General features: G+C 43.9%; 1 protein-coding gene across 1 annotated transcript in view; it reads right to left on the bottom strand.

The window, feature by feature from the left end:
• Window positions 1–5,325: 5,325 nt before the first annotated feature.
• The window catches only part of LOC117363117 (short stature homeobox protein), a 43,205-nt gene continuing 33,556 nt past the window's right edge, over window positions 5,326–14,974 (bottom strand). The window contains exon 5 of the mRNA XM_033950428.1: window positions 5,326–5,817. Coding sequence (XP_033806319.1) covers window positions 5,572–5,817 — 246 coding nt within the window. The 3' untranslated portion in view covers window positions 5,326–5,571. The remainder of the gene's footprint in view (window positions 5,818–14,974) is intronic.

The following is a 14,974-nucleotide window of genomic DNA, read 5'->3' as shown; positions in this document are numbered from 1 at the left end:
GCAACAGGCAAATGCTGTTCAGCCAGTCAAATTCAGATCAGTACTGTCAGGGCCTTCAGGGGGTTTGGAGAATCTCCAGCCCAAGAGGCCTGCTTTTTTTTTTTAGGGGGGGGCATTACTTTTTGTTTGATGCAGTTTGGTTGAGCAGGTTGCCTACTCAACAAATCAAACTGCATCAAGCAAAAAGTAAGATAAAAAATGTAAAAAAACAGGGATGTAGAGCTGGGGATTCAATGAATTCTCTGACAGCCCTCACTGCACCTAACTGCCATTCTCCCCTCTTTCAGCAGTTAATGACCCTTAACTTCCATTTGAGCTAACTTTTAGCACACTATATAGAATCACCCCATGCACTTAAGTAAAAGGGCCCCTTAGGGGGGCATTCATCAAGAAGCGCTAACCGGTTTATCACATACTAACCAGGTTGGGGTGCGTTAAATGCTCAAATACCCATAGGAATATTATGAGTGTCTTAGCGTTTAGTGCAAGCTAATCATTAGTGTGCACTAACATGGCTAGCATGTGCTAAATCGGTTCGCGTCCCTTGATGAATTTCCCTTTTATTTACAAAAAAAACCCCATTGGGCTCCTTGTACAAAACCACAGTAGTGGCTGCTGCTGCGGTAATGGCTCTGAGGTCCATAGGGATTTAATGGGCTTTGGAGCATTTGCCACATGGCAGCTGATAACCATGGCTTTGTAAAAGTGGGTGGGGGGATAATAATAACGATAATAATCTCTATGTATATTTAAATGAAGACCTTCTAAAAATTGATTTCTACCAGTATCAATCGTTTAGGAAACTTTTGTCCCTTTTACCAAGCTGTGCTAGAGCTTTTTAAAGCGTGCTGGTGCAATAAATGCTCAAATTCTCATAGAATTCCTATGAGCATCGGAGAATTGATCTCGTCGGCCAGCGCTTAAAAACTCTAGCATAACTAGATAAAAGGGGGGTGGGTTATGTGAGAAAGGGAGGAAGGGAAACTGTGGATTGTAGGGGGAACACATAAATGCAAATCCTTATAAGTTTATTGATATCTGACTTTTACAAGATGTACATTCATACCATGTGATTTAACAAAATACACCTCTGACTTTGAACTTACCATGTTGGGTGGAGCCATGTTGATGCATGCTGTTATGACAACCCTATAAAAGATTTTCCAGGTCTAAGAAAATGTTTAAGAACAGTTGATTTTGGAGCAAGATGCTTTTTTGTTCTTTCCTTTTTTTTTTAATCCCTGAAATGTCTGCAAACTCAGAAATATTATATATGTACAAAATTGAAATGATGCAAGGGGGTACATCAGACTGGTTTTTCAGAGTTTTGCAAAAAAAAAAAAAAAAAAGCAGTACATTTAAAAATATAAAAAATAAATGCAAAGCATTGTCAAATTTACATTCTTCATAATTAAAATATTACACATTTAAAAATTATATTTCCAAACAGAATAATAAATAAAACATTCACATATATCACAGCAAAGAAACAGAGTGGTACGTGTGATTTTTTTTTTTTCCTTTATGCTGTAAAACCCAAGGAGACTATGTGTGCTCGAGGCAGACTAGGGGCTCCTTTTACGAAGGCGCGTTAGCGGTTTAACGTACGTAATAGCGCGTGCTAAACTGCCGGCCGTGCTAGCCGCTACCGCCTCCTCTTGAGCAGGTGGTAGCATTTCGGCTAGCGCGGGATTAGCACGTGATGAAAAGTCACGCGCGCTAAAGCCGCTAACGCGGCTTCGTAAAAGGAGCCCTAGATCAGCATTTGTTCTTGTTTTCAGTAAAGAACAGCGAGTTGATCAGAAGACGATAAAAACAAAAATTTAAAAAGCACACATTTTGTAAACATCCAGACACTTTGGTAATTCTTCTTCTAAGGGATTTTTCCATTTTTCAATGATGATGCATACAACACATAGTATTTGGTGTCTACAGAATTAGCAAAAGTGTGTCAAACACTGAGCTTGCCCACCTTAAAAATGGATTTGTGAAATAAACAATACTTTTGAGTTGACTATATTTTTTAAAGAAATATGGCACATTAACTGTACTCAAAAACCATGGCATCTGTTTGTCTCACTCCGTGATAAAAGATTTAGGGGAGTCCTTTACTAAATGTTTTTGAACTTAATGCGCCATAACAGCAAAAATTAAAAGATGCTAAGTGCAAAGACTGTACGGTAATTGCTGGGAATGTGCCCAGCATGTCATCGGCAATTACTGCACTGGTCAAAATTAGCATGGAGGCACTTAGCAGCCCTTTTACTGTACTATGTTAAGCGCTAATGCACGCTTATCATGGAAAAAGGGTTAGCACAAACTGTATTAAAATGTTTAGCAGTAATTTGCCTGTTAGAGTGCACTAATTGTGTGCTATTGTTTTTTTAAAAATATTTTAGGGGGAGGGGTGTGTCATGGGAGGGGAGTGGGCATGGAAGTATTATGCAGCTAGTGTAGGGTTGCCAGACGTCCGGACATGTCCTCCTTTTCGAGGACACGTCCGGGGGTACGGACGGCTTTTCAAAACCCAGCAATTTTTGTCCGGGTTTTGAAAAGCCTCCTCTAAATCACGTCGGGCAGGAGGAAATCAGTGCATGTACGGATGCCACACAATGACATCATGTGCAAACGAGCGTGTGCGTGAAGTCATTGCGTCGCATTCTCGCATGCGTGGATTTCCTCCTGCCCAAGAGCAGGCAGCAGGGGGTGGGGCTGTGGCGAGACTAGGGTGGGATTGAGGACATAATGGGGAGGGGATGGGTGCAACTAGGTAGGGATGGGGACGTGTCTAGGGGGGGGGGTCCAGATTTTACTATAGTAAAATCTGGTACCCCTAAGCTAGTGACTTCATATTAACACATGCTAATGGGATATTGCAGACTTAGGCCTTGGTTTGTTAAGCTGCAGTAGAGGTTTCGACCGTGGCCCAGAGTGCTAAATGCTCCAACGCTCATAGAATTTCTATGAGCATAGGAGAAGCGTCAGAGCATTTAACACTCCAGGTATCGATAGAAACCTCTACCACGGCTTTATAAAAGGGCCTTAGTGCAGAAGCATTTAGCACCTCCTAAATAGGAGGTGGCATGTGCTCCCACATTAATTTTTTTGCAATTCCTGTGGGGTAATGGAAAAATTAGCATGGGACTTGCAAATATATATTTATATATAAAATGGTCTCAATACTGTCATATTAAAAATGAGTTTAGCATCTGGGAAAGGCCCATGTTAGCATGCACTAAGTTCAGATTTTGCCAGGGCTTACTAAAAAGTCCCTTAGTACCCCCAATTGAAGAGGCAAAAATGATGGTTACATACAGTAAGTACAATGTGTTAGTATGCAGTCTGTGCCCATTAATTGCCCGTGCCAGCCTAATTCCCACCCCTAATACAACATGAAGTCAATGCACAAATTAGTACGTGTTAAACCACCAGGCCAAATGACGTTTGTCTGTCTGCGTCAGTATGCGCCGCTTAAACTGATGTGTTATTTGAGCTCATGAGCCGTTTGCGTTATTTTTGGCGCCATGAATCCCCCGAAGCAGGTCTGAGGTACCGAAACACTAATCCACTATGTAGCAGGAATAAAAGCTACTAATGAACGTCAATGACTGTCAACGTAGGGAGTGCAGATATAAATCAGCGCTGGAGTCCTTTTGGACAGCTAAGTGGTTGCTTAATTACTCAGTGATTTTTGCAGGGTTTTGTTTGTTTTGTTTTTTTTTGCATTTTTTAAATTTTGGGATTTAGGGCTCCTTTTACAAAGGCATGCTAGCGGTTTAACGCACATAATACCGCGCACTAAACCGCCGGCCGTGCTAGCCGCTACCACCTCCTCTTGAGCAGGTGGTAGTTTTTAGGCCAGCGTGGGGGTTAGTGCGTGATGAAAAGTCGCGCGCGTTAACCCCGCTAGCGCGGCTTAATAAAAGGAGCCCTTAATCACTTGGTTCATTGACAGTTTATGTAAAGCTACGAGGGTTGAGAGTCATATGATTGAAGGCTGGGACTTTTTTTGACCGTGACCTGGAATATCTGTGTGTTGCAGGAGGCCATATGATCTATTAGTCTTTTAAAGTTCTCTCTCCTTCTTATTTGAATATTTTTGAGTCTTTGTTGACTCCCTCAGTTAGAGAATTCAGCATTCAAAGTGATTTTTAAATTCAAATGATACCGTTTCAGTTTTGAGATTTCAGATGAGACAGATTGTGCACATGTGTGTGGTTTTTTTTTTTTTTTTTTTACCATATTAACGGTTGGCACATTGGTGCAGAAGCAGTTAGCATGCACTTATTTGCGTGCTAACTGCTTAGCACGCTTTAGTAAAAGGACCCCCGTGGACTGTCATTTGGCAATGAACTACGACATACCTGGTCAAGCACTAAAGACTTGGCACAAGGGCTCAAAAGGTTGGTTGTTAAAAAAGAAGAATGTACACTTTTCGTTCTTTCTCTCTCTCTCTTTTTTTTTTTTTTTTGTTAAACTCTAGTATTTACAATATTGCACTTTGCTGTACTTTAGTTGCATCTCACTAAAATTAATGCTGCATTAGTATTATATCTCAATACCATATGACCTTCTTGTTCACATTCTTTTAGACAATGAGGTTTTCTGATACTTAAGATCTAGACATTTTGAGGCTGCTGGAGTCAAGTCGTTCCTATGGCACAGTGTATCTCCATTTTATATGCTTGCAAATATCAGCTAGTCCCTGGCATTATATGTCTAATCCTGTTGTTCTCATGCTTCCTATTGCATGGGCCACTATTATCAGTCACACTGTATCTCTAGCAATCCCAGTTTTCATTGTCCTTCCATATTTCCGTTCAAAAATTACAGATGCATATTATTGCTGCTTTTTTTTTGGTGGGATGTGATAGTGCTGCTGGACCGACACATTCCTCAGATCTGAATTTCCACATTTGAATCCAGGCTAGCATTGCAGCGATGCTTTAGTGATGGAAGATTTTCATGGCAGTGAAATAATACTGTTGGCAACATAGAAATATCATTTTTTAATGGAGACCAGCCCCAAAGATCTTTATATGTATATATATATTTATATATAGATAGGTAGATATTTATATATTTACGATCATCAAAATGTGTTTTGTTAGACACATGCACAGAGTTGCAAAACTAACAGCAACAGATGTTGTGGTGCTGAAGTGCTTTTTCCAGGACGAAAATCCATTAACTTCTCAGGTCACAGTTAAGTATTAGAAGAATGTTCTCCACCTATCCCCATCTTCGATATTCTCCTCTGAATTTATCAGGCAGATTTCCCCCCCCTCCCCATCAGCTCAAGCCAATATCCTCCCTTCACTGCATATCATTAGTTAGTGTCTGTGGAATGGCATAAAGCACCTGAAGTGAGAAGCAGTCTTCACCAAACATGTGACCCAATTTTATAAGTGCCATTATCCAGACAAGCTGTAGATGTCTTTTCCTAACATCTCGCAGGCCTTTTTTGCCCTTTAGCCAACTCATAATCTCAGTGAGTCTGGTGCAATGAGAATCAAGCAGGACCACGGTGAAGAGGCTTCAGGTTGCTCTTGTCACCGGCAGCTGAAAACGTCAGAGCCCCAAAGCCTCAGCATGTTTCCTGGCCTTCAGTCGTAGGTCTGCAATGCTGGAGTTTTTACTGTTGCTCTTGGCAGCAGCGGCCACTACGGCAGCAGCGGACGCAGATTCGGCCAGAGATGCAATAGGAAGTCCAAAGGGCGGAGGAGGAAACATAAGATAGGGAGCGTGAGCAGCCAGGTGAGGGTGTAGATGGGGATGTGCGTGGGCCACGCCTTCAAGTTGCAACTGAGCTTGTACCTAGAAGCAAAAGGGAAAGGTTAACAAGTATGTAACTAAATATATCTGCAACATCATGAACAAGTAAGCAAGATTTATGCTACTTAAAGGAGAAAAGAAAGGAACGGGAAAGGAAAAAACAAACAAACAGGTAAGAAAATGATAGAATCATGCAGTTCATCAATGTTATGCATACTGTCAACAGTAACCCTTTCTCCAGCAATGACATGCAGCTAATAATCAGAGGAAGTGTATAAAAAATAGGGTATGAGCTAGTCCAGTGATCTTGTCTTTTTCTCATGCACTTCCGCTGCTGAGCACCTGATCTTGATTCCCAATGCAGGTCTTCCACATCTCAAACTGAAAAGGGCATGACCGTGTCCCCAACTTCTGGAAGGGGGAGAGTCTCAGTTGCTTCAAAACAGTGACACCTAGTGGCCAGATTTAGGGACCCAAAGTTGCAGCATTCTAGAAAACCTGATGCATGGTGCCTCACTTAGAATCTTTGCTACATGTAATGACTGGACTAAGTAAGCTGAGATGGGATATAAAAGAAGGGGGGAAAATTATTGGTATTTGCAATTTTTTTTAATTCATTTTTTATACTGTTCTTCCAGGTTTGCTCAGAATGGTTTATGTGAATTTATTCAGGTACTCAAGCCTTTTTCCCTGTCTGTCCTGTGGCCAGATTTAGGGACCCAAAATTGCAGCATTTAAAAAAAAAACCTGATGCATGGTCTCTCACTGAGATATATATATATTTCTTTTTAAAGCCCTCATTTTGGCCAGATTAATGAAGAAAGATTAATGAAGTCATTCTTCTTAAACCAATGTAGTTTGAAACCAAATTGGAAATGCAACCTTATTACTTACGTAGCAGAATTTTACATGTATAGGTTAGTAAAATGGAGAAAGTACACGTGGAGCTATTTAAATGTGTAAATTGTGAAATCACCACCTTCGTGTGTAAGTGCAACAATTCCATGTGTAAACTGCTGGGTTCATGCCATTCATTTTTTTAACGTATATTTGTAAAATGTCTGCTCCCACTGCTATGTGCACATCTGTATGAGGGGCCGCTGAAACATTCTCAGCTTAACCAAGAAAAGAATGATGTGGAGCCATGAAACTTTCAATTATTCCACACTTTTCTTGACACTTTCCATTTCAATGATATAGGGACAAGGGAAGAAGGTGCAAAGCCTTGGAGTGAAGCACAATGAACAAAAAAGAGGCACTGGAAATGTCAAATACAACCTGTGGTAACAAATGCTTTACTGACAATTCATCCTGACAAGGATCCAAGTTTCGGCGACACCGTTGCTTTCCTCAAGGAACAATAGAGTGCTTGTGATACACTAAGAGCAGTACATGTAAACGCATCGGCATCTCTGTTTGATACGTTTACATGCACTGCTCATACCATATCACAAGTACTCTATTGTCCCCTGAGGAAGGCGACGGTGTCGCCGAAACTTGGATCCTTGTTGGGTCTTTGATAGTTGTAGCATTCAAAGGACTCATTATTGAACTTTCATACAAATTTTTAATAAAGCATTTGTTACCACAGGTTGTATTTGACATCTTCAGTGCCTCTTTTTAGTTCATTGCATTTCAATGATACGAAATTAAACAAAAGTGTCAAGGAAAGCGTGAAATAGCATGTAACTTTCATGGCTTCATATCATTCTCTTGGTTGGACTGAGAACTGTTCAGCGGCCCCTCAAAGGCACTGCTTTAGTACATCTTTTTCTATCACGATCACAAATGAGCATGTTATAACCTGAATGTCTCAATTTCAATCTCTACATAATATATAATGGAACTCAATGTCTGTTTAACCCAAAATTCCTTGCTAAGCAAGACCTAGAAGAATAGTTTCCTTCGACACTGAACCCATCAATACTTTTTCCACTCAATCAACTCCATCATTTCAGCAAAGGTTGATCACATCACCTCTGTGATTCCTATAATCTTAAAATCCTTAATTTTTGAAAGGCCCAAAGACATAGTCATTTGCAAATAAGTAGGCATCAATCTCAAAGAACATAATAGCTTTACTGGGTCAGAGCAATGGTCCATCTAGCCCAGTAGCACGTCCTCAAGGTGGCCAATCCAGGTCACAAGTACCTGGCAAAACTCAAATAGTAGCGAGAATATAGAATAAGTTACATCAACAATATGGAATAAGTTACCAGGAACTTTGAGATTATGTAATGGTAGTGACCAGTTTTGTAAACTGCTTAAAACATGTGGAGGGGCATAATCAAAATAAAAATCTAAGTCCATAAGAACATAAGCAGTGCCTCTGCTGTGTCAGACCTGAGGTCCATGCAGTCCGCTCACACGGCTGCCCAACAGGTCCAGGACCTGTGCAGTAATCCTCTATCTATACCCCTCTATCCCCTTTTCCAACAGAAAATTGTCCAATCCTTTCTTGAACCCCAATACCGTACTCTGTCCTATCACGCCCTCTGGAAGCTCATTCCAGGTGTCCACCACATGTTGGGTGAAAAAAAACTTCCTAGCATTTGTTTTGAATCTGTTCCCTTTCAACTTTTCCGAATGCCCTCTTGTTCTTTTATTTGTTGAAAGTTTGAAGAATCTGTTCCTCTCCACTTTCTCTATGCCCTTCATAATCTTGTAAGTCTCTATCATATCCCCTCTAAGTCTCCTCTTCTCCAGGCAAAAAGCCCCAGTTTCTCCAATCTCTCAGCATATGAAAGACTTTCCATCCCCTTAATCAGTCGTGTCGCTCTCCTCTGAACTCTCTCGAGTAACGCCATATCCTTCTTAAGGTACGGTGACCAATACTGGACGCAGTACTCAAGATGCGGATGCACCATTGCCCGGTACAGCGGCAGAATAACTTATTTCGTTCTGGTTGTAATACCCTTCTTGATTATACCTAGCATTCTATTCGCTCTCTTAGTGGCCACTGCGCACTGTGCCGTCGGCTTCATTGTCATGTCCACCATTACCCTCATTCAATACCATAAGAACATAAGAACATAAGCAATGCCTCTGCTGGGTCAGACCTGAGGTCCATCATGCCCAGCAGTCCGCTCACGCGGCGGCCCAACAGGTCCAGGACCTGTGCAGAAATCCTCTATTTATACCCCTCTATCCTCTTTTCCAGCAGGAAACCGTCCAATCCTTTCTTAAATCCCAGTACCGTACTCTGCCCTATTACATTCTCTGGAAGCGCATTCCAGGTGTCCACCACACGTTGGGTAAAGAAGAACTTCCTAGCATTTGTTTTGAATCTGTCCCCTTTCAACTTTTCCAGATGCCCTCTTGTTCTTTTATTTTTTGAAAGTGTGAAGAATCTGTCCCTCTCTACTCTCTCTATGCCCTTCATGATCTTATAAGTCTCTATCATATCCCCTCTAAGTCTCCTCTTCTCCAGGGAAAAGAGACCCAGTTTCTCCAATCTCTCAGCATATGGAAGGTTTTCCATCCCTTTTATCAGACGTGTCGCTCTCCTCTGAACCCTCTCGAGTATCGCCATATCCTTCTTAAGGTACGGCGACCAATATTGGACGCAGTATTCCAGATGTGGGCGCACCATCGCCCGATACAACGGCAGAATAACTTCTCTCGTCCTGGTTGTAATACCCTTCTTGATTATACCCAGCATTCTATTCGCTCTCTTAGCGGCCGCTGCGCACTGTGCCGTCGGCTTCATTGTCATGTCCACCATTACCCCTAAGTCCCTTTCCTGGGTACTCTCATTCAATAACATCCCTCCCATCGTATAGTTGTACCTCAGGTTTCTGCTTCCCACATGCAGTACTTTACATTTCTCAACGTTGAACTTCATCTGCCATCTCGTCGCCCATTCCCCTAGTTTATTCAGGTCTCTTTGTAATTCTTCGCAGTCCTCTTTAGTCCGAGCTCCACTGAATAGTTTGGTGTTGTCTGCAAATTTTATTATCTCACACGTCGTCCCTATTTCTAGATCATTTATGAATATATTAAATAGTAGTGGCCCGAGCACCGAGCCCTGCGGAACACCACTTGTGACCCTCTTCCAGTCCGAGTAGTGGCCCTTCACCCCTACCCTCTGTTTCCTACCCGCCAACCAGTTTCTGATCCATCTATGCACATCTCCGTCCACCCCATGGTTCTTCAGTTTCCGGAGTAGACGCTCGTGAGGCACCTTGTCAAAGGCTTTTTGGAAATCTAGGTATACGATGTCTATGGGGTCTCCTTTATCCGTCCGTTTGTTGATTCCTTCGAAGAAGTGCAATAAGTTAGTTAAGCACGATCTCCCCCTGCAGAAACCATGTTGGCTTGGTATCAGAAGTTCATTTCTTTCCAAATGTTCATCGATGTTTTCTTTTATCAGCGCTTCTGCCATTTTCCCCGGAACCGAGGTCAGACTCACAGGTCTGTAGTTTCCCGGGTCACCTCTTGATCCCTTTTTGAAGATGGGCGTGACGTTGGCTATCTTCCAATCCTCTGGTATCACACCTGTTTTCAGGGATAGGTTGCAAACTTGCTGCAGTAGTTCTGCTATCTCCTCCTTTAATTCCTTCAGAACCCTTGGATGGATTCCGTCTGGACCCGGGGATTTGTCAGTTTTTAGTTTTTCTATCTGCCTGCGCACATCTTCAAGGCTCACTTCCATGGATGTTAATTTTTCTGCTTCATTTCCATTGAAGAATTGCTCAGGTTCCGGTAAGTTGGTTGTGTCTTCGTTCGTAAATACAGACGAAAAGAACATGTTAAGTCTTTCTGCGACTTCTTTCTCCTCCTTCACTACCCCCTTCCTGTCTCCATCATCCAGCGGTCCCACCTCCTCCCTAGCTGGCTGTTTCCCTTTAACATATCTGAAGAATGGTTTGAAATTTCGTGCCTCCCTGGCTAGCTTCTCTTCATACTCTCTTTTGGCTTTTCGAACCACTCGGTGACATTCTTTTTGATACTTCCTATGCTCCATCCAGTTCCCCTCAGTTTTGTCCTTTTTCCATTTCCTGAATGAATTTTTCTTATTGCCTATCGCTTCCTTCACTATTTTAGTCAGCCATACCGGGTCTTTTGTTCGACTCTTTTTGCTCCCCTTTCTGAATCTGGGTATGTACAAATTTTGCGCCTCGCTCACCATGTCCCTGAAAAAAAGCCAGGCATGTTCTACCGTTTGCCATTTCTTGGAAGTGTTCCTAAGTTTCTTCCTTACCATTTCCCTCATTGCTTCATAGTTTCCTTTCCTGAAGTTGAAAGTTGTTGCTATGGTTCTCTTTCCTTTCGGTATTCCTACTTCAACTTTGAACTTGATCATATTATGATCGCTGTTTCCCAACGGTCCCATTACTTCCACTTCCTTTGCAGGGCCCATTAACCCATTTAGGATTAGATCCAGAGTGGCATTTCCTCTCGTCGGTTCTCTAACAAGCTGCTCCATGAAACAATCTTGTGTAGCCTCCAGAAATTCTGTCTCTCTAGCGCATCTGGAGCTTCCAAGTTTCCAGTCTATCCCGGGGTAGTTGAAGTCTCCCATAATAACTGTGTAACCACTTTTGCATTCTCGCTTCATCTCGGTTTCCATTTCTCTGTCGATATCTCCGGTTTGCCCGGGTGGACGATAGTATAGGCCCATCTTTATTTCATGTCCTTTCCTATCCGGTATTTTAATCCATAGCGATTCCAGCTTGTTGGTCATCTCCACTGTGTCCATTCTTGTCGATTGTATGCTTTCTTTTATGTATAGGGCTATTCCACCTCCTTTCTGTCCTGACCTGTCCTGGCGATAGAGCTTGTACCCCGGCAGTGCTGTATCCCATTTGCTTTCCTCATTCCACCATGTTTCAGAGATTCCAATGATGTCTATGTCCTCTGCATTGGCCAAAGCCTCTAGTTCCCCCATTTTGTTGCTTAGGCTCCTTGCATTAGTATATATGCAATTTAGGTCCTGGCATTTTCTTGTCTTCACTACCTTTCCCTGTGCTTCGATCCTTGGTGTCTTCTCTTTTGCTGCACTCTTTCTAACCTCCTCTTCTGGGTTAGTCGACTCCTGTAATTTATCCCTTGCTTCTTCCCAGCCTTTTTTCCCCTTAGTATCTTCATGGGATACCTTCTTCCGAATCGTCGACTCTAGGTCGACTGTCGGCTTTCCCCTTCCTTTTAGTTTAAAGCCTGTTCTATTCCTCTCATGACGTTGCTTGCTAGAAGTCTTGTTCCCGCTGTGCTCAGGTGCAGTCCATCTCTCCTGTAGAGCTTGTTCTTGCCCCAGAACGTTGTCCAGTTCCTCACGAAGTGGAAACCTTCTTCCTCACACCATTTCCTCATCCACGCATTTATTGATTGTAGTTCCTCCTGCCTTTTCACATCTGCCCTCGGTACCGGTAGGATCTCTGAGAATGCTATCTTCTGGGTCCTCATCTTCAGCTTCCTTCCCAGAATCTTGAACTGTTCTATCAGCGTGCCTCTTCTGTAGTCTCTCCTGCTGACATCATTCGTCCCGATGTGGATCATTACTGCGGTCTCTTCCGTCTCTGCTCCATCCAGGATCATCCCAATTTTGTCCACGATGTCCTTGGTTCTCGCTCCTGGGAGGCAGGTCACCAGTCGATCCTCTCTCCCTCCTGCTATGTGGCTGTCCACATGCCTCAGGATCGAGTCTCCCACTAGGATCGCTGACTTTCCCTTCTTCAGTTTTCGCTTCGGTCTCAGGTCAATGTCCTCGGTGTGCTTCTCTCTCTCTTCTGGGCATCGACTAGCCAATTTCTCCCCCTCTTGTGGTATTCCTCCGTGGCTGTCTTCTTTGAGGTCATCTGCTTCTTGCTCCCCCTTCCATATTGGTGTAACTTCATCCTTCATCTGGAGTTCGTTCTCTGCCACCCTCCTCCTGTATGCTTCCTCAATGAATTCCTCGAGCTCCCTGACTTCCTTCTCAATGTGTCTCTCACTCCTGAAGTCTTCAAATGCCTTGATAGGGTCCTCTGTGGTGTAAAGTCCTTCTAGCTCCAGTATCTTGTCCTCAAGTCGCTTGACTTCTTTCTTCAAGCTTTTCAGCTCCTGACACCGACTGCATACATAAGACTGTCTCCCCGAGGGGAGGTAGTCATACATATGACAGTCTGTGCAGAACACTGGAAAGCTCATCTTCTGGTTTCCCTCTGCTTCCATCGTCGTTCCTACTTTTAAGATAACAGTTAAGATTATGTGCTCTTTCTGTGCCTGTTTCTTGCCTTGCTACCTTCTTCTTGTGTGCGCTGCCTACGCTCTACCTTTCCTTGCTTTTGCTTGTGTGTTTATTTCTTCTGTGCCTGCTTCTTGCCTTGCTGCCTTCTTATGTGTGCTGTCTTTGCTCTTCCTTACTTTACTGCTTCTTGTGTGTGCTGGTTCTTTCTGCGCTTGCTTCTTCCTTACCTTCTGTGTTTCTGTACTTGCCGCTTCCTTACCTTTCAGTCCTTCCCTGTGCTCCTGGGTGTAGTGACTTGGCCCTTCTTGAGGCCCTTCGCAAAGGCGCTCTCGCTAAGGCGAGCGCCTTTGCTGCCCGCCTTCGCCGCGCGCCGAACGGCCGCGCGCCGTTAGCTCCTCCCCTTTTGTAGGGTAGTTCGGACGCTGACTCTTCCGACGCGGTGGGGGTGGGCGGAGCTTACTCTCGCCCTGCCCCTAGCCTCCTGCTCTTCCTCCTCTGCTCTTTTCTTTACTTTTAACTGTGTTTAAACAGCTTTCTCCTGCTCCTCTTCCTCTCCCTTAGCTATCCTTGCTGCTCCTCCTGTCCGATGCTGTGCACCGCGTGTGTCTTTGACTCCTCCCCTTTTGTAGGGTAGTTCGGACGCTGACTCTTCCGACGCGGTGGGGGTGGGCGGAGCTTACTCTCGCCCTGCCCCTAGCCTCCTGCTCTTCCTCCTCTGCTCTTTTCTTTACTTTTAACTGTGTTTAAACAGCTTTCTCCTGCTCCTCTTCCTCTCCCTTAGCTATCCTTGCTGCTCCTCCTGTCCGATGCTGTGCACCGCGTGTGTCTTTGACTCCTCCCCTTTTGTAGGGTAGTTCGGACGCTGACTCTTCCGACGCGGTGGGGGTGGGCGGAGCTTACTCTCGCCCTGCCCCTAGCCTCCTGCTCTTCCTCCTCTGCTCTTTTCTTTACTTTTAACTGTGTTTAAACAGCTTTCTCCTGCTCCTCTTCCTCTCCCTTAGCTATCCTTGCTGCTCCTCCTGTCCGATGCTGTGCACCGCGTGTGTCTTTGACTCCTCCCCTTTTGTAGGGTAGTTCGGACGCTGACTCTTCCGACGCGGTGGGGGTGGGCGGAGCTTACTCTCGCCCTGCCCCTAGCCTCCTGCTCTTCCTCCTCTGCTCTTTTCTTTACTTTTAACTGTGTTTAAACAGCTTTCTCCTGCTCCTCTTCCTCTCCCTTAGCTATCCTTGCTGCTCCTCCCATCCCTCCCATCGTATAGTTGTACCATGGGTTTCTGCTTCCTACATGTAATACTTTACATTTCTCAACGTTGAACTTCATCTGCCATCTCGTCGCCCATTCCCCTAGTTTGTTCAAGTCCCTTTGTAATTCTTCGCAGTCCTCTTTAGTTCGAGCTCCACTAAATAGATTGGTGTCATCTGCAAACTTTATTATCTCGCACTTCGTCCCTGTTTCTAGATCATGTATAAATATATTAAATAGCAGCGGTCCGAGCACCGACCCCTGCGGAACACCCCTCGTGACCCTTCTCCAGTCTGAGTAGTGGCCCTTCACTCCTATTCTCTTTTTCCTACCCGCCAACTAATTTCTGATCCATCTATGTATGTCTCCTTCCACCCCATGGTTCTTCAGTTTTCGAAGTAGGCGTTCGTGGGGTACCTTATCAAAGGCTTTTTGGAAATCTAGATATACGATGTCTATGGGGTCTCCTTTGTCCATCCATTTGTTAATTCCTTCGAAGAAGTGCAATAAGTTCATTAGGTACGATCTCCCCTTGCAGAATCTATGTTGGCTGGTTATCAGAAGTTTATTCCTTTCAAAATACTCATCAATGTTGCTTTTATCAGTGCTTCCGCCATTTTCCCCGGAACCGAGGTCAGACTCACCGGTCTGTAGTTTCCCAGGTCACCTCTTGATCCCTTTTTAAAGATGGGCATAACAACGTTCCCCAACCCTGACCCGATTCACTAAACTGCTGCCCGATCAATCTCCTCTCTGATCCGATCCACCCATGCAAATTAGTAAAACCC

This window comes from Geotrypetes seraphini, chromosome 6, assembly GCF_902459505.1.
Source record: "Geotrypetes seraphini chromosome 6, aGeoSer1.1, whole genome shotgun sequence".
In the NCBI taxonomy this organism is placed as follows: Eukaryota; Metazoa; Chordata; class Amphibia; order Gymnophiona; family Dermophiidae; genus Geotrypetes; species Geotrypetes seraphini.
This window is presented reverse-complemented; position numbering and strand designations above follow the sequence as displayed.